At 37.9% G+C, this 20,263-nt stretch overlaps 1 protein-coding gene across 10 annotated transcripts; it reads left to right on the top strand.

Moving 5' to 3' along the window:
- The first annotated feature begins 777 nt into the window (after positions 1-777).
- Positions 778-19,846, top strand: LOC104599496 (uncharacterized). 10 transcript variants are annotated; one of them, XM_088901196.1, is made up of 11 exons: positions 783-1,357; positions 1,944-2,093; positions 2,458-2,625; positions 3,284-3,436; positions 4,600-4,752; positions 5,723-5,884; positions 5,959-6,144; positions 12,677-12,860; positions 12,970-13,057; positions 18,604-18,712; positions 19,056-19,450. In XM_088901196.1, exons 1-10 carry the CDS (start codon positions 1,150-1,152, stop codon positions 18,709-18,711), a joined length of 1,560 nt encoding a protein of 519 aa, XP_088757322.1. In that variant the 5' UTR covers positions 783-1,149; the 3' UTR covers position 18,712; positions 19,056-19,450. The 10 variants fall into 10 exon arrangements, 9 of the variants coding, with proteins under 9 accessions (XP_088757320.1, XP_088757319.1, XP_010260371.1 ...); XM_088901198.1 differs by having other exon boundaries at positions 784-1,357; positions 18,607-18,712; XM_088901197.1 differs by having other exon boundaries at positions 784-1,357; positions 18,607-18,712; positions 19,051-19,450.
- Positions 19,847-20,263: the final 417 nt, after the last annotated feature.

Genomic DNA, 20,263 nt, shown 5'->3' with positions numbered 1-20,263 from the left:
CACCTAAGAAGAAAGGGGTTTTAGACTGTTACCATTGTCGGAGAAGACAAATAATTTTCATTGTTACTAGGGAAGAAAATCAAGGTGAAAAATCTGTATTTTTTTTTCTTCAAAACCGGCGCCACAAAGTGCCCACACATATGATAATGATTTAGTTAGAGAATTGCCTACACATGATCTTACTACACCACGCTTGGATCTCATCTTCCAGTTCCATGGTTGAGAAGCTTGAATGAAAATTGGGAAGAACTCTAACTGCGTTTGGTTTGAAGGAAAATGTAGGTAAAAGTAGGGGAACCTATATAAGGTTTGTCAAGGTATCCCTACTTTTCCCTTCCTTTCCCTACTTTTTCCTTCAACCCAAATATAACCTAAATTTAAATGTTTTTGAAGAAAATGATAAAATAGTCTAAAAAATAATGAAAAGAGTAATTATGGCACTTTCAAAACTTTTAAATTGCTTATATCGTTACATGCTGCTGCAGTGGCATTTTTTTCACTTCATAGGATTAGGACTACACAATTAGGGTAGCCCTCCCAATCCTGGTGGCAACTGTATGGGAGGGATCCCAGGTCTCTGAGGAATCAGAGATCCTACCAACTGAGACGATAATATAGTAATATTAGTAGGTACTACTACAGTAATATGTAATTTAGCCTATAATAGGGATCAAATGGTTTGAACCGTTGACCCACTGTTCATGAAAAAATCGGTTCACTCTAAGATCGTCTTATAAATCATAGTTGCATAAAAATGACAACAAAATGACTTGATCAAATCTACCACCTATCCATATCCAAAATTAATGTCATAAATTAAATGCGGTATTCATTTCATGGGTCAGACCATTGCCCATTTGTTATCTTTTGTAAACCTCTAACTTCGAAATCTTGGCATTTCATCTCAAACTTTCTTTTGCTATATCTCTCAGTCACTCTTCGTCTATTGACATTTCTTTGGTGATGGCTGGGTTTTGTAATGAATTGGTATTTTGTACGCCCAAAATCTGTTTTGTTAGCTCGTAAGTAGAATAGAAACTGATCCCAAGCTTCGTTTGGGTATTTGGGTTTTCTGTTCCCTTGGTTTTGTTTGGATCGCTTGGATTTCCTTTTACTTAAATTAAGAAAAGGAAATATCTGGGTGTAACAATGAGGTGGGAGAAGATAGAGTTGAGCAGCAGATTGAGAGAAGCTCTAGATGGGAAGAAATCTCCAGGTAGAAAAGGTGGGATTTTTGGACCTGGAAAGAGGTGGGGCCATTCATGCAACGCGGTTAAAGGGGGGAAATTTCTTTATGTTTTCGGTGGCTATGGCAAGGATAACTGCCAGACCAACGACGTGCATGTCTTTGACACTGGTGAGAATTCGAAATTATGGTTTTGCTGGATGCTTTCTGCTGTTGTGAGTTTTGCATTTTGTGTCTGTTCAGTTTAGTTTTATTCGTTATGGACTTCAACTTTTCTTCTTATTTGTTGTTGGTAGTGAAGTCTGCGACTTGGGCAGTTGTATATTTTCGGTTTACGAGGTCTTTCTTATCTGGGTTTTCTGTTTTCACCTGCTTTGAATCTTTGCCTTCTATTGCAGAACTTTTATATAGGAGGGATTTATCCCAGAATTTATAAATTTTTAGTGGCATTTTAACATTAGCAGATTTTGAAACTTTCAGGGTTTTATATTCATGGGTTTTGGTTCTAATAATAAATTAATAATGCAATATAACAGATGCCCTCTTTTCTGGTCCTCTGGAGCATGATCTTCAGGCTTCATGCGTTGCAGTTAAATTTTTAAATACTTAGGATTTTATAGCACGCATTTGCAGTCTCAAGATGATATTTCTCATTTTTTTCTTTATTTTCATGTTCCTTTGGAATTGGCTAATTTCCTTCGCTTTTTCTTTCTTTTCTTTTCGTTTATTTATTATTGTTATTGTTATTGGCATACAGTTAGGCAGACATGGAGTAAGCCAATGGTGAAAGGCATCCCACCTTCTCCAAGGGACAGTCACAGTTGTACGACTGTCGGAAACAGCCTCTTCGTATTTGGTGGTACCGATGGGAAGACCCCACTCAAGGATTTGCATATTCTAGATACTTGTAAGTCCTTTTTTATTTCATTATATCTTCTTATATAGTCTATCAATCTGTTTGCATTGCATCTGATGCCAAATTTATACCTTCTGTTGTGTTGATCTTTGATTTACTTTGCGGCTAAATCTACAAATTTAGATTTATATTCAAAGAGTTATAAAATGTAATTGAAAGTGACAGATAGATGGAAAATGTTGTAGATATTGCTTATTAGCTTTTTTTTTTGTGGTCTTCAGGATATTTGAGCTAATTTAGCTTCTTGTGGTTTATGAAATGTTCCCAACTATGTGCTTTAATCTTTATTTTGTTGTATACTCAATTCAAGGGTTATCTCATGTCATGACTACTAATGAGTGAAACATGTTCTTAGCATCCAATACATGGATGACCCCAAGCGTAGTTGGTGAGGGACCAGAAGCACGTGAAGGACATAGTGCAGCACTTATTGGGAAACGACTCTTCATATTTGGAGGCTGTGGGAAATCATGGAATGGTTCAACTGAAGTGTATTATAATGATCTTTACATACTAGATACGGGTAACATTCTCCATTTACAGATAATCATCTCAAGTATTAAGACTTAGATAGCATTGACTGGTCCATTCCATTATCTATTGTTACTTACAATCTTTAGTCACTTCCATTATTGGTTAGACAAGCTTTATCGTTCTTCCATTTATTGAAGAAAGAGCAATATTGCAGACAGCACTTGTGCAAACAAAGTTATTTGTACAAGAACTCTCTACTGTGGATTACAGGGGAAAAAGGAGTGACTTATGCAAGGCAATGATACAGTGCAACTGCAACTGCATCAGGATTAAGCTAAACAAAATAACCATAATTAACCAAGATAGCTCACTATTTTGAATGCCACACCTAATCCACCCTCAGTATTGGCAGTGTAGCCCACCTAAAACCTGGATCTGATTGATAAAATAAAAATAGGAAAAGGATCTGCCTGTTGACAAATCACACAAATGTCATTTGTGCAAGTTCTCTTTGCAACATTGCTCTTAAAAAGATGCCCTTTATGTAAGTTCCAATATAACCTCAGTTAAGGAGGTGGTATATATTCATTGCATCTCAAATGCATATATTATTGTCAGGGTGCAATTGCATGCAGATGCATGATAGCTTGAGAAGCAAGTTGTGTTGATAATTTGTCTTTTTTTCTTTTTCCCGTTAAAACTTTCAGAGACATTTATGTGGAAACATGCTCTTACGTCGGGAACTCCACCTTCTGCACGTGATAGTCACACATGTTCATCTTGGATGAACAAAATAATTGTGGTCGGTGGTGAAGATGCGTCTGATTATTACTTGTCTGATGTTCATATCCTCGACACAGGTCTCATTTCACTTAAACACCCTTGTTTCGGCAAGCAATGATAACAAAGAAATAATATGTTCATGTTCAAAATTTTCATGCTTGGCTTGTTGAGAACATGGTTTGAAATGTCCATATATTACCTAATATTTCCTTGACATATTTCCATCTCCACCATGGGTCCCAACACAAAATATTACTGGAATCGGCATATTCCCCAATGAAAACTACCAGCACCATGTGGAGTATAAGAGATGTATCATACCATAAATTGACAACAATATATGTGTAGTAGCAATATCAATGCCCACCTAATGGACATTTTTACCACTTTGACCAGCTTGAATTATTTTTTTTTTTCAAACATGAAGTTAAACCTTGAGTTTTTTTTCCATGTAATACATTATATTAGTAAATCTATTAGAATCATTTGCACTTTCTATGAGTTCAAATTTTGCTTGAGCTCACTCTATCATGTAGTTTTGACTCTTAAAGTTTACAAGACAACTTTACAGTGTATTATTTTATCAGCTGAGTGCTGACCTTACTTTTTTAGCTTGATAGTTTAGAACAAGATAATAACTTAAAAGGGTGCACCTATCTTTATTTTTTTTATGAATAATAGGAATTTTATTAATTCAGAAATTGATTTAGAATTGTAATTTCATACAACATCCCATGGAGAGGCGTGAGCTGCAGCCTCTCCCAATAGCTCACAAGTAAACTAGTAATAAATTACATAAGTCACAGCTAAGCCCAAAACAATTCTTCCCTATTTGTCCCTTGTTTGGCTAACACATCAGCCAAAGAATTTGCTGATCTCCCCACCCACTGTATTGAAACCAGCGTATTTGTTGTCAGCCAATTAAATTTCTTAATTTCATTCTTGTAGCACCATATTTCTTAATTTCATTCTTGCACCTATCTTTATTTTATCATTTCACAAGATATCATTCATTCTTTTTTTTTTTTTGCATATTTCACAATGTTTCCACCATGTCTATGATTTTTATAATATTTCCATACAACATTTTCAACATTTCCAGCATGTTTCCTATATTTCAATGACTGATATTTCCACCAACATTAACATTTTAAACCTTGCCCAAGAAAAATGTTATGTGGATGCTTCTTGCCTTTCTGTTTCTTCTCTATATTTATTTTGTTGTTGCATGTTTTAACAGATACCCTTGTTTGGAGGGAACTATATACTTCAGGCCAGGTGTTACCTCCTCGGGCTGGACACTCAACTGTTGCTTTTGGCAAAAACTTGTTTGTTTTTGGAGGATTTACTAATGCCCGAAATCTTTATGATGATCTTCATATGCTAAATGTTGGTATGTATTCACAATAAAAGTTTTATGTAATGGATTCATTACAGCATCTGAACTTTTCCCAGAATAAAGGTCAGATATCATACTAGAGTAGTTCACTGGGGCGAAACCTATAAAACCTTCTAACAGAAGGAAATCCTTAGTTAAGGCAAGTCCTCTGTCGACAGTTCCCTGTCCTGCTGTTCTTCTCATATCGAGTAGACTCTGCTCTATCAACCTATGTTTCATGCAGTAAGCATGCAAATGGATTTTATATGGAAGAATATTAAACATGAATCTAATTGTTGATCCTAACCACCTAACAGTTCAGAAAGAAGGAATTTGGTCAGATGTTTAGAATCGTCCTGTTTGTCACACTTTTGTATTTGAAGGTTTCCTAAATGAGACCTATCAAGAGATGTGTCCAAGCTAAAGTTCTAATGCAGAACTGGAAAAGATGATTAGATTGAACATGTCTAGAAGCAGAGGCAAAGTAGGTCAATTTGAACCCAGACCAGGGCATGCATCAAAACTTCAAAAGTTTTGCCAAGCCAACTGGTTGAACCTTGCAATCCATCCAGGCTAGTTTCATTGACAAGTATGCATATGCTGTTCAGTTTTGTGTAAGGACTACTCATGCTATTGGGTTGACCAGGTCATTGTAGCCACCTGCCCTGCCAACCAACAAATCAACCACCAGTTGGGCTTAAAATGTTTACCCAACCTCTTGTCACTTGTCCGTTAATGAGTTTTAACTTTTAAGTACCTCTACTTGTCTACTTTAGGCAGATTCAGATTTTCACTTTGTAATATTATTTTGGTGGTGCGATGGTGATATAATGTGCACATTGTTGTTGTTATCATACATATAGTCTAGTAATTTCTTTCTGCTAAATATTTCCTACTCTTTATATCTATATTTTTAGCTGGTAATCCCATATCAATTGTTCTTTTGATCATCTTTCTTCCTCCCCTCTCCCCTACATCTGAGCAGAGAGTGGTATTTGGACTAAAGTGATAGCAACAGGACAAGGACCCTCTGCCAGATTTTCTGTAGCTGGGGACTGCCTGGATCCACAAAAAGGTCTTATTGTGTTCATAGGTGGTTGTAACAATGAGCTTGAGGCCTTGGATGATATGTATTACTTACACACAGGTTTGGCTATCCTCACTTATCTCTCTATTCAATGTAAAATTTTATCAACTCAAACTCAAGTTATGTCTTAGTAGATTTGTCAGTGGAAAATGGACAAGATGAAGAAGGTCAAGAGAAGTTTTCACTCAGAAAAGAATTACAGAAGAAGTGCCAAGAACAATATGTTCCTGCAAGCCTACCAATAATCAGTAAAGATGTGCCCAAACTTGGAGTGATGCCTGATATGTCCCAGCCCATGCCTTTGCCATGTTTTAAAGAAGGTAAGAACTGATCCATTCTTTTTCGTTTGCCACTCCCCTTGTATGCCTTTCTTTTCTCTCTTTTGTGCCAGATTCCTAGAAACAACAATGTTTTTATTGATAACTTCTTGCACCATGGAAACATGGTAAGCATTTTTTATCAATTAGAAAATGATAGGCATGAAGATGTCTCTATTTGTTTCTTTTTTTTTTCATTAAAAGATTCACATACCTCGACTATATGCTTGATTTTGTCACTTGAAAAATTACTGTTTCCTCTTCTTGAAAATGATTTCTCTGTTAATAATTGGAACTTGGAAAAGCATTATATTTACATAGAGTTCTTTGTTAGGCCTCATTTGTTTCCCGCAAAGTGTGGGCAGGTATGTTGGTGGGTCCCATGGAAAAGAAATAATCCCGCATTCGTATTTCAGTATTAATGGGTCTTGTGGAAAAGAATGATCCCTGAGCGGCTCATTTACCTAGGCAAGTAATACCCTCCTGAGACTTGGATAAATCACTTACCAATCCATGCAAAAAATTGCTAATACGTGATGGGACAATATTGACCCTTCAATAATGCCACTTTTTTGCATAAAACAGTCATTGTACAACTTTACATAGGGAAAAATACTGGTAAGTGCACTTATCTGGGTAAGTGTTTCCCAAGAAACACTTGCCCGGATAAGTGCATTTGTGCAGGTAAATGACTTACTGAGACGTGAACGGGGCCTTACTTCCATATACCTGATTAATAATTCAATATTTCCTACAGACAAATTTCACCTTATACTGCTATTTGTAATTAACTCTTCTTTTTACCCCAATTCTTTACCCTTTTGAAATAATGCAAGTTTTTTTCCCATTTTGTTTCAAAGGACTGAAACCATGGAAAAAACTACAAACTTGAGCCCATCTGACAATCAGTCTTTCAAGTTATAACCTTCCCACGAGGAATCCCTGCCAAAGATGCTTTGTTTTTAAATGTCCTACCATTCCTCTCTCTCCACACACACCAGCAAATCTCAAAAGAAGCTATATTCCATAGAACCCTTCCTCTCTTACTGAAAGCTCCTGAATTAAAAAACTGTCAGGCAGTTGATACTCAGAAATTCCACCCACTGAAAACCAAATAGCTGTAGGATATGATGCCATATTTGACGAGAAAAGCTACAATGGATAAGCAGATGGCTTACTTTCCTCATTCCCGCCCCACAAACAGCCGTAATTGACAACCACCATCCCTTTAGATCTTAAAACATCAATAGTAGGGATCCTCTCTTTCATTGCCATCCAAAAGAAAAAGGATGCCTTTGAAGGAACCTTATGAGTGTGACTCCAAATCCAGCTTTAAGGGACGACATCTCCTCTGGCGTATATCAGATTGTGGAACATCAATTTCACTAAGAACTGACCTGAATTGTCTCCTTGACAGGAATCAACTTAAGGTATATCAAAAGAGAACCAAAGCTGCTCCTATGCTTATTTGGCATCACTATGGTGATGTGGGGTCCACATGGAAGCTTGGTTAGCAGTGGATCAACTTGGGATGATCCTAGAGTCTTCAATCCACCTTAAGATGTTCTTTCTGTGGTTGAGTTTGCTGCTGGACAGGACTTAATTGATTTTCATACATTTCTGGACAGCAAGGGTATTTTTGTAATTTTGCATGTGTAGAAGCTATGTTTGGGGAAAGCTCTTAGCATAGTAATTTCCCTTTGTATGGCTTTATGTCTGTAATGGCTTGGGGCAGGTTTAGTCTAATCTAGCTTCTTTTTGTAAGTGGCTTGTTGGGCAAGCTAACTTGGGAGGCAAGTTTCCTCCTTTGGAAGTTTCTTTCTTATTTTGTAAGGCTCATTTGAAGAACAATTTTTGACTAATGAACAAAGAAGTTCTCTACAGAATTTGGTGTGATTGTCCTCACCCTTAGGTATGATTGCCTAGGGATTTCATCTTTATTTCCATCTCTTCTCTTCTTTCTTTGACTGTGTTTGTTACCGTGGTCATTTATCCGATAAACAGTGCCACATAGATGTTTCCGTTTATCAGGGCGAGTTGTGCTGTTTGGTTGGGGCTCTTGACGAAAAAAACAGCAATAAACGTCCACACCTCGGTTTTCTGAGCACTACTGTTTTGGGCAATGGTAACGCCCCCCAATACCCCATTGCCAATGGCTCGTTGATGTGGAGCCAATGTGGATCTCACATGTCTGCTGACATGCGGTAGATCACAGTTTACACTTGTTGGTGTACAAGTGTTAGGTTAAAGTTTTGTTCGTTGTTTCCTTCATTGGACATCCGCCCACCGCTGCTACTCATCACTGTCATTACTCGTCGGATTCACATCACCAGTGAGTTTCTTGGGTTAAAACCCCAACAGATCTCTTTCTTCATTAGTTGGATTTGATTTTGAAGTTTTTTTGTTCAATTTTTCTTCTCTAAGCCATCAGCCCTCCGCTGCTACTCGTCACTGCTGTTGATCCTCACTGGATTCACATCGGTGGTGAGCATTTTGAGTTAAACACCTGCCGCTTCTCTTTTCTTCATATACTTCTGTACTTTCGGCTAAAATAATAATATCAGAAATTTCCAGACATCCTTCTCCAATGACGGTGACCACTGCGCATGTCACACATTATAGCAAGTTTGCAACGTATGCAAAACACCAGTTAAATAACACTTCCAAACAGCCTGCAGTTGCGTTTTTGCCTAGGTGGCATTAATGTTTATTTATTTGCACCAAACAACACGTCCAAATATGGGTTGAGTGTGGGCATTTATTCTCGAAAAATGGGGTGATAAACGCCCACTTTACCAAACACCATCTTTGTTGGTTGCAAGAATAGTACTGAATCACAAAGATCCTGCATCACTCCCTTCCACCAAAGTTGATCTTCATCTGTTTATCGGGGTTTAACCTTCTCCACTAACTGCAACATCCTGGTTAGGGGCTCACATCCCAATCATTGACAGGCCTTCTCAACCACGGGGACCAGACTTCCATTTGCTATCAGCTCATAACAATAGCATTCACTGATATTCACTTGGTTATTTTCAGCGAGGACATAGATTCTTGGGAACTCTTACCTCAATGATCTGTCTTTCGGTGGGATGACAAAGGTTTTGCTGCACACTCTTTTTTTTTTTTTTTTGCTAGTCTCATTTTGTTATATTTTATAGCAATTATTTATTATAATGCTCTATTGGAACAATATTACTGTTGGTTCCACACTTCACAAGATATCCCAAATCTCCTCCTCAACACTGTTTGTTTAACCACTCTGAGTTGTTAAAGCTGAGTCTCTTAGCATTCTCACATATTACAGTCTTCTCCAAACCAGCTCTTAGAAAGGCAAAACTCCATTTGGAAAAATTAGCATATCTTCTTACCATGTACCATTACTTCTATATGTTAGTTCAATTGAAATATTTTTTGTAAATATGTATGCTTAGTTTTCTCTGTAAGAGATATTCATTGAATTGGCATGTAGTGTGTCAAATTGACACTTAAAGTGTCAATGTTCATGTAGTATAGAAGTTTATGCATTTTTTCCATTTTAATGAATCCTATTTAGAGAGGAGAGAAATTTTTACTTGGTGGGCATGGATTAAAAGATTGAAGGGTTTTTTGTACTCCTTTCTTCATGGGCATAAAATTTTTAGTTGATCAACCAAAGAGTGCCAATACTGATGCATATAGACATGACCTACTCATAGGGAATGTTCTTTCCCAATTTTCTCTATAATCTTTACCTTTCCATAACAATAAATATAAATACTTACAGGATAACGGGTAAGCAAGTACTCGAGAAAGCCTAAGATAAATAAAACTTAATGCCAATGGCAAAGTTCCAAATTAAGGATACTCAGTATGTTTGTAGCCTATGATTGAAGCTTCCATTCCCGGTATGTTGAGATCTTGCATTGGGATCTTAGTTAGAAGATGTAAAGACAATCTATGGGCATTGGAGGATTTTCAAAAATTTTTCAAGTGCTATAATTGTTGCTTATTCTGGTTCCATGGGAGAGGGAGATTCAATAAAGTGGAAAATTTTCTATTGTTCTTAGGCCTTAAAACTTCCATTCACCATGTGTTTTGATCAATTTTTTATAGATGGGGATAATGACTAGATCTTCTATTGGCCCATAAGGGATCAGCCATCCTGCCATTCTACCATAGAGGTAAAATCTTTTTTTTTTATCAATAATAGAGGTAAACTCTTTGGCAGATAGGTTGGGCTCCATCATTCCATTAGACCCCAAAATCAGCTTACCTAGTGCTTAATTTGCATGCATGGAAAGGTACTAGGAAACAGATTGCGGAGTTGTTTGTTACTGGCATGAGGTTTGCTAATTGTAAACTTAGTTGGATTCTCTGGGTAGATCTCTTTTAATTTTCAGACTCCCGTTCTTTTTATATTTGTCCTTTTTTATCATTAATGAATTTTCACTATTGATCATTAAAAAAAGAAGAGGAAAGAAGGAAAGTAGAATTATTGTCAATAGTTGATACTTTGATCATTCAACCATACCTCTCTTCATAATACTTTGTCAAATCTGGTTGCTTGGAGAAAGCCTATCTTAACATGGAAACATTGCTTATTTTTTCTTTTTTACCTTCAGATAATTTAAGGGTTTTAGGGCTTAGAATGGTTGATCTTGCATGTCGATAATGTGGCAATGTGTTCAATATCTCTAGTCCTGGTCTTCTATTGCAAATTATGTGTTGGGTTCTAACTACTTGCTTAGAGCAGTAAAGTGGGCTGGGCCACCTACGGGCAGGCATGGCCCATGTGCCAGCACGGCACAACCCACATATATATATATATATATATACATTTTATTTTCAATTTTATTATACTATTTTTTTCCAAATTTGTTGTAAGCGGTTTGGCTACGGTTTTATACGTCTTTTTTTTCCTCAATATTCTGATGTACAAGGCATTTACACAATGATATGGCTACAAATTTGGATAGATGTTTATGTAATAAAATTTTGATTAGCTGTATGAAATTAAGCTGCCATTTGAGGATAAACATGGACATAATGAGCGAGGATAGAAAATATTTTTCTTATATTTATAAGGGGTTTGACTATGATACTGGAAAGACATGATACTGAAAAAACTTGTAACTAATCAACTGGTAGCATAAAAGTGGTGATCAATCAGGTGGTTTTTTATCAAATTCACCAGGGGGTTTTGATTGGCCAAGTCCCTTCTAATGTCATGTCTTTCTGGCAGCACAGATTTGTCCATTTATAAGGCATTAAGGTACTATTTCCCATCTGAATGTTCATTCCATTAATTTTGCCTCTGTTAATTCAATTTGTCCATATGTAGTCTTTGCAAATTCAATGGCACATGCTTTTGGGAAGTCTTAGTTTCAAGGTTCAAAAAAAAAACAATAATGAAAAGGAAATACCACAACCCTTTGATTCTCAATTATTTAGTTCAGAATGATTCAAATGCCCCGAAGTAGGATTTGAACCTATGACCAGTTAACAGCTGACCACTCCTACCAATGAGCTATTGAGGAACATAGAGCTCAATTCCCATTCGCAACACATGACCAATATGAACCAGAAGCTTCGTTTGAAAGTTGTAACCCCTGGAACTTCTTTGTAGTGGCTCCATTCCATGTGAGCAGTAAGCATCTCTCATGAATCCAGACTAGTGTCAAAATGGGCATAACAGGAGCCAAAATGCCCAAATCAAGAGCAGATCCCCTAGTAATTATCAAAAAAAAAAAAAAAAAGGAGCAGCTCCCCTAGTCTCGAAGCATACAACCAAAAGCCAACCTTTTTTTATGGTACTAAGGCAGCATTTGGGAGTACTTTTTGGCCTAAATGGGTTTTTTGAAAAAGTGCTTTTTTAGTGTTTGGCTTAGTCACCAGCTTTTTTGTTCAAAATAAGTTATTGCAAACATGAAAAGCTAAATGAAGTTTTTTCTACTTTTTAAATGGGCTTTTTAGATACAAAAATCCCTTTTGAGCTTCTTCACCAAATGTTTTTTTACTGGCTTTTGGCTTCCCAAACATGAAGCACAAAAAAGCCCGTTGTAGAAGCACTCCCAGATGTGGCCTAAGGTTTGAATCTGTTTAAGATGCTTCTAACTACTTAAATTTCAGCTAGTATTCATCATATCACATCCATGTATGTTTTGGTTAACTAAGAACTTAGGATTGGCAATAGTATAGTCTTTTGTATTCACCATTCTCTCCTTACCGCTGTGCACCCAGATGTTTATTTGCTCCAGTTAATGGTTGAGGCATTCAAGTTTTTTTAAGCATGATTTTCTTGATAAGAATTAGGTGATAGAATGAAAAGTTTGGTAAATGTTTCTGAAACAGTGCAAGTCTGGGTCCAACTTATGTAAGAGCTTAGCCATTAGGATATATTTTTCAGCATGTGGTGAATAAAAATTGGTTTAGGGATTCTGTAAAAGTTTCTTAATCTGTGCCTATAGTGAGTACTACCACATAAAAAACCGAGTTTTTATTTAAAAGTTTATCACAACTTCTGGATTGATGATAGGATGCCATTTGGGTGCAGACAAACAGACTCTTCCATTGAATGACTTTACCCGTCTTGAAGAAAAGATGTTTGAAGCTAAGGTTACTGATGTTCTTAATTGTGGATATGCAATTGAAACTAATATTGATGGAAAGACTCTTCGAGGGATACTGTTTTCTTTTAAGCCGACCCTTTCCCATGCAGCTAATGACTACCTCAGCAGGTGAGGATAAAGTTATTTTGTATGTTCTTTCTCCTTCCGAGAACCTTGGTTGCAGTTAGCTGCATTGCTGCAAAATTTGGTTCAAATGGGTATACTGTATGCATGACAGGAAAAGGACAGGTTTGGAGGTTGGTGGTATTAAATTGAATGATGGTGACGAGCCTGGAACAAAAATGGCTAAGCCCATTGACCAGCAGGTAATAGATCTTGAATGAACAGATGATGTTCTTGGGAAGGAATTAACATTATAGGAGCCCCAATTGAAAATTGCTAACATGACTAAGGAAAACAATCCAATCCCTGCTGATGTTCCATGCCCATGGTGTTAGTCTTGTGCTCCTTGTGTTAATTGGGAAGTCCTTTAGACTGCTTCATACAGCAGTTCTATACTTTTCCTAAAATATCGCAGTAGCTAGCAGTCTACCATGATAAATTCTTGCTAATCCAAATTCCATGTATCCAACTATTAATATCCTATACCTTTCTATTTACCATAGCAGATGGTCTTGTTGATTCCAGCAGTGCACCCAGTCATTTGTATCCAACTGCTTGTAAATGGTCTTGTCAATTAAAGTAGTGCAGGTCTTGCAAATCCAAGCTTAGACTGAACCAGCAATATATTGCACAACTGAAATATTTCTTTTATCTGCATTAGAAAAAACTATTAATTAAGAGAGGAATATTACAACTTTTATGTAGCTTCAGCTATCCCCCATACAGACTTAACAAAAAAGCAGCAAGAACAGAAAGAAACTTCATCTTTGTAACTTTACAACTTAGCCCAAAAACACTGCTCTCTGTTAACCCCTTGCTTTGCTAAGTGAACTGCTAGACTGTTGGCTGACCTTGGGGTCCATTAAAAAATCAACTGCATATCCCTTGAAAGTATCCTAAACTTTTTGATTTCATTCCTGAAGCACCATGGAGTCTTTTCACTTTGTTTCAGCCAGCTTAAGATTACTTTTGAATCTCTTTCGACTATCAACTTCCTCACCCCTAATTCCCCAGCTTTTTTGTACCCCAAAAACCACTGCCTTCAATTCAGCTGTTGTTGAGTCCCCTACCCCAAGCGGCCCTGAAAACAAGCCCAATATTACTCCATTTTCATCCCTATTACCCCTCCTATTCCAAAAAGGCCCAGATTGCCAAATCTACTGCCATCAAAGCTAAGTTTTAAGGAAGTCATTCTCAGCTGGGTCCCAAATTCTTAAATTTTCTTCTTTGATGATGATGAGGCTGTAACTATGCCCCACATCCTAATTATATCATCACGGGTAAAGTCTGAGAATAAATTCAGTGACTTCATCCAAATCATAGGTAGCCTCAGCTACCTCCCTGAAAAAACAAAAACAGTTTTAATATCTTTTAGTCTTACAACTGAGCCCAAAAACACTGTTCCATATTTACCCCTTGTTTTGCTAATTGGTCAGCTAGAACATTGGCTGACCTTGGAGTCCACTGAGTTATCAAGAGCATGTTCCTTGAAAAATTCCTGAAGATTTTAATTTCATTCCTGAAAAACCAAGGAGTTTTCTCTTTCTGTTTCAGCCAGCTTATCACTATTTTGGAGTCTCCTTCAACTACTAGCTTTCTCAACCCCCATCTCCATGGATTTTTGCATCCCATAGAGCACTGCATTCAGTTCTGTTACAGAATCGCTCATTCCAATGGGGCCTGAGTACATACCCACAATAGCTCCACTTTCACTTCTTAAAACCCCTCCAATTCCAGACGGGCTCAGATTCCAAAATCTGCTTCCATCAAAATTTAGTTTCAGGAATTCTAACTCAGGGGGGTCCCAAACCCTTAATAACTTCTTCTTGGCTGAAGTTGAAGTTGCAATTGTTCCCCACTTCCTTATTATGTCATTGTCAGCACCCGATTTTTGGGTGCTGACAGTCATCAAATCTAAAGGCTGAAAATAACTCCAATGACTTAACCCAGAGAGACACTTTTGCCATGATCCCTTCAATTAAGGCTTCCTTGCTCCTTTTCTTTTTCCTCAAAGATGTGCTTATTTCTTTCTTCCCATAAAGTCCAGATCACTGCTGCCCTTGTACACCTCCACAGAAGTCTTCCCCTTCTTTTTGTCCAGATGAATGTAGAGACATCAAACAACCTGTCCAATCTGTCTGGGGTGTTCCACCTGCATCCAAAGAGAGAGAAACCAATCCCATATACCGCAAGCAAATGAGCAGGAAATAAAAATGTGATGAGCAGATTCACCGTTAGACTCACAAAAACAGCACCAATTTGGGGAAAGGCACCAGCTAGGTCTCTTTCTCTGTACTTATGGAGCATGTTGCAAGTGTTAGTTGCACCATGGAAAACCTCCCGAGAAAAGGCACCCACTATGGGGGGATGGGCAACACCAAACTTTTAATAGGAAAGGACACAACTAGTTCAGAAGACGAGGACAAAGACTTGAAGAAAGAAGCACAACTGAATACCCCAGAAGGACGTAGAGTCCAAATTCTAACATCCTATTTGTTTATGTTAAGGAAAACCCCTTCAAAAATGTGTAGTAGGTTTGAAACAAGGCCCAATTCTGAATCCCTCACATTTCTACGAAAGCCTAGGTTCCACCCAAACCCCATTAACTAAAGGAGAAGGGAACAAAAACTCATAGACCGGTTTGCCCTTAAGAGAAGATAGGGCAAATAGAGAAGGAAAGGAATCCTTCAAAGGAGTTTCACCCACCCATAAGTCTTCCCAAAATTTAATTTTGCTACCTAAATTAAGATCAAATCTGATATGATTGAGGAAGAGTGGGACACTTCTTCCTCCTATATTGTTCAAATCACTACTAGCCTTGTGCATTTCCACAATACCCCCCCTTCTTTTTGGCCACCTAAAAGTAGTAGAGTCAAAGAACTTGACCAAACTACTTGGAGTGTTTCACCTGCACCCAAAAAGAGAAAAAAAAAAAAACAATCCCAAATACCACAAGAAAAGGGGCAGGAAATTAGAAGATGATAAGCAGTCTCACCATTAAATTTACACAAAATACACCGGTTTGGGGAGAGGCACCAACCAGGTCTCTTACTCTGCAACAAGTTACAAGTATTAATAGCACCATGGAAGACCTGGCAAAAAGCACCCACTTTGGGAGGGATAGGATGGCACCAAACCTCTTTAACTGGGAAAAATATAGAGGAGAGAGCTGAAGAAGACAAACTTGAAAAAAGAGGCATAGTTGAACACCCTTAAAGGATGAAAAGACCAAATACAACAATCTCCTTTACTATCATCAAGGAAAACCCCATTAAGAACTTGTAAAAGATTTGAGACACAACCTAATTTTGTATCTCTTACATTCCTGCAAAAACCCAAATTCCACCCAAAACCAGAACTGGAGGGGGAGGGAGTTAATTACTCAAAATTTGGCTTTCCTTTGAATGAAGAAAGAGCAAACAATGATGGGAACAAATCCTTTAATGGAAACTCACCCACCCACAGGAATTCTTATGAATAGCTTTACCCAAGCCACATTCTTTAACTGGAAAGGACACAACCAGAGGATCTTATGAATAGCTTTCCAAGGAGAAGCACTAGAAGCTCTGTTGGACACTTTGGCACCCCATCCATTCTTAGAGAGCCCATGAATGCTAACCATCATCTTTTTTTATCAGCAACGGCATAATTTATTAAGAATAAGAAACTTTAATTACAAGAGGGGAGGGAGATGAACTTTAATAACTCCCCTACTAGAGCAAAACAAAGGATACAAAATTAGAAATGAGCCCAAAAGAAAGATCCCCTATTCACCCCTTGCTTGGCTAACCCATCAGTAAGTGAGTTAGCAGTTCTCTTTACCCAACTGTATTTCACCTCAATGTCCCTAATCAGCCACTTAAACATTTTCTTTTCATTGTTATAGTTCCAGATGCCAGAGTTATCTTCATTTAACCATCCCACCACCACCTCTGAGTCACCTTCAATAACCACTTTTCTTAGAGGGCCTAAGAACATGGCTATAATAAGCCCTTCCTCATTCCTAAACACTCCCCCCGTACCAGAGAGCCCTGGGTTCCTTAAACTACTGCCATCAAAATTCAGCTTTATGGATCCAAGGGGGGAGAGGTCCAAGAGGGAAAAGAAACCTTATTAACCTGAAAAGAATTAGCTATCTCTAACCAATTTCTCAGCAAGTCATCCAAGGAGAAAATTGTGAATAGGTTCAGGGATTTCAGCCAGTGAGCCACCCTTAAGTGTATCAACTCTTACATTCTCAATGGTTCTTTCCTTTTCTGAGAAGGTACGTGTTTCTTTCTTCCCAAATAGACCAACAGACTGCAGCCCTAATACATCTCCACATAATTCCCCCTCTTTTTAAAGGCCAACTAAAGTAAGGAGAGAAGAGGCTTTGCACATTCAGGGGGAGGGGGGTCCAGCTGCACCCAAAAAGGGAGAAAAGCCATTCCCAAATAGTTCTAGCAAATATGCAAGAAATCGATAGGTGGCAACGAGTTTCCCCATCAACTTTGCAGAGAATACACATGTGTGGGGATAGACAAGAATTGGGTCTCTTTCTTTGAAGCAAGTCACCTGTGTTAATTCTTTCCAAGAATGTTTTTTTTGATGAATGAACTTTCCAAAAATGTTTCCCAACAAAAACTACCAACCCAAGGAAGAATGGGTTTGCTCACCTCTTTAACAGGGAAAGACAGACCACTAGAGGCAGAAGGTTGAGATAAGGTTTCAAAGAAGGAAGCACAAGAGAAAGTATCGGAATGGGCTTGCCACAATTTATCTGTTTCACACAGGAATTTCCGCAACTACTTACCTAGCAAAGCCACATTCTTTTCGTTCAATCTTCCTAAACCCAAGCCACCACATTCCTTGCCTTGGCTCACAACTTCCCACCTGATTAGGTGATCTTTCTTTTCCTCCCTTGGTTCTCATAGAAAGCACCTCATAATTTCTCAATCCTTTTTAGAATGACTTGGGACATGCTAAACACCAAAGGAAATAAACCAGAAGGTTTGCTAATGTGGACTTGATGAATGTTATCCTACCCCCTAGAGAAATATAATTCCTCTTCCATGTTGTAAATTTCTTTTCAAACCTCTCCAATACCGGGTTTCAGAAGGTCAAGGTTCACCAAGAGGAAGTCCTAAATGGTTCATTGGCCAATTAGTTATCAAGCAACCTTATTCCCCTACCCACAACCCTAACTCCTCTTGCTCCATATTAAAACCCCGCAACTACTCTTGTTTAGATTCACATTGAGGTTTGTCACTTTCTCAAAGAAGCTCACCAACAGTCTCAAATTTCTAGCCCATTGCTCACCCTTATTTTCACAAAAAAAAAAAAATGACAGCATTTGCAAATTGAAGATGAGTTACTGCCACAACCAAAAGATATTGGACGCATGGGTTTGAAAATTTGCTACTGTTTAATTCTTGCAAAACCCACCAAATTGTACAAAATAACTAACTTCATTTTATATTATTTCTTGAAGCAAAGATGCATGAGTTTATGTTTGAAAATATCAGTATTACTTTCATATCATGCATAAATCTGAAGTGGTTTGAGCCCAAAAACATGACTCATCCATGGTCCGTTCAGATCATCATTGGGGTTCACTGCCAGATCGCCATGGCTAAACCCTCTCAGATGGTAGCTAGTAAAATCCTTTTTGTAGCCTAGAAGGGCTGGAACTAACCATTATGTGCATCTAGGGGCTCAATCAATGTGTGAAATGTTTGATATTGCATTTCTTAAATTTGAGCATTTTCAGCAGGTCTATAAAAACTTGGAACCTTCAGCTGAACCTCCTCCATATCCAAAAGATGATGGTGCAAATAATCAAGGTGCTGTTGACATGGTTTCTTTGCCTCCGAACTAAGGTATGAATGATAAATTACTTGCCCCGACGCTCCCAGTTAATTACAATTGTATAAATACATATCGTCAAATCACATTGGTATGATCTATCTAAATGGCATGTGCCTTTGGCATTTTAACAAGCAGCTGAGATTGCACCAATATATGATCTCGATGGGACATTTTCTGTGGACCATTTTTTTTAAGTTCACTGTTACTAAGAACAAATCAATTTGATTCTTAGGTATTCAGGCTCTAATCCAAGTGGTGCCAATGATTGTGTGGTTATAACTTGTAAATTGATTCCCATGTCATATTTACAGCAACTTTCATGGGAAATTAGGAAATCCTATTTTTTCAGGGTAGATCTAACATATGGCTGGGCACCGGGCACCAAAGAACATGATGCCTCGAGCAATGGCATTCTCCAGCATCGTCAGAAAATTCCTAACAGTGCGGGAGATGGTCTGCAGTGGTGGCTATGGGAGCATAAACGGCTCAATGGTCCAAACGTATCCAGTTCATCCCAGAAACCAATGTCAGAGGCCGATCACAGAAACAAGCATACTGAAAATGCTCAGGTTCTAAGAAAAATTGATTGGCCCTAAAACTCTGATGTTGTATGAAGAGGTTCCTTAATCTTGATTATTCCTCTGCTGATGTAACCTTGGGTAAATTTCCCACTTGGGGAAGGGCTCCCCCCAGATTTGTGTAGACTCTCATGATCCATTACCAAAAGGGAAAAAAAAGATCCTTAATCAGTTGAAGAATGTTGCATCTGTAAATTTAGGAAATATCACCTATCTCATCTTCTGTTCATTCAATAAAAATTACGATTTATCCCTGCTTAACTTGGAAAAATAGTATTAAAGTCCCTTACATCTTTTACAGAAAAGATCTCCCCGTGCACTGTTGAAGGATGAAGGTGCTGCATCCGATATTTCCCCTCTACTTGGGCCAAGTTTGGGAGCACTGCTTATTTTGGACCGGGACGGGAAATAAGCCCGAAAAAGTGTTTATTAGCATTTATTTGAGAAACCCAAATTTTGGGCTCATTATTAAGAGTTTACTTACTTCTTGGCCGGCTTTTGGCCCACTAATCATTTTGAAGACTTGTACTACCCCTATTATTTGACATAGGTGCCTTTTCACTGAAACGCACGAGTGTTTATTAAAACTTATTTTTAATCAATTGTTTTTCAAATAAATACTTCCCAACCCCATCTTATTCTTTTATTAAATCTCAAAGGGGCAAACTCAAGGTTCAAAGTGTCGATGTGTTGGCCTGTATCAGGATTTTGACCGGTTCAGGGGGTGGAGGAATCTTAAACCAGCCCCTGAATCGATTTAAAAAAATAATAATAAATAAAAAAAAATTACTGATGCCCTGTCGGACATATCGATATTTAGAACCTTTGGGCAAATTAAACGAACGGCTAGGAATTGAAAACATGAATTGCAACTTGCAATTGCCGGGAGCGTGGGGCAGGAGATAGCACCATAAAATTCTAAGCCGTAATCTGATAGAGCTATTCTAGGAATCGGGTTTTCCGGCGTTTTCCCTCTTATAAGAA

The sequence above is a fragment of the Nelumbo nucifera genome, chromosome 3, assembly GCF_055504915.1.
Source record: "Nelumbo nucifera cultivar China Antique chromosome 3, China Antique-T2T, whole genome shotgun sequence".
In the NCBI taxonomy this organism is placed as follows: Eukaryota; Viridiplantae; Streptophyta; class Magnoliopsida; order Proteales; family Nelumbonaceae; genus Nelumbo; species Nelumbo nucifera.
This window is presented reverse-complemented; position numbering and strand designations above follow the sequence as displayed.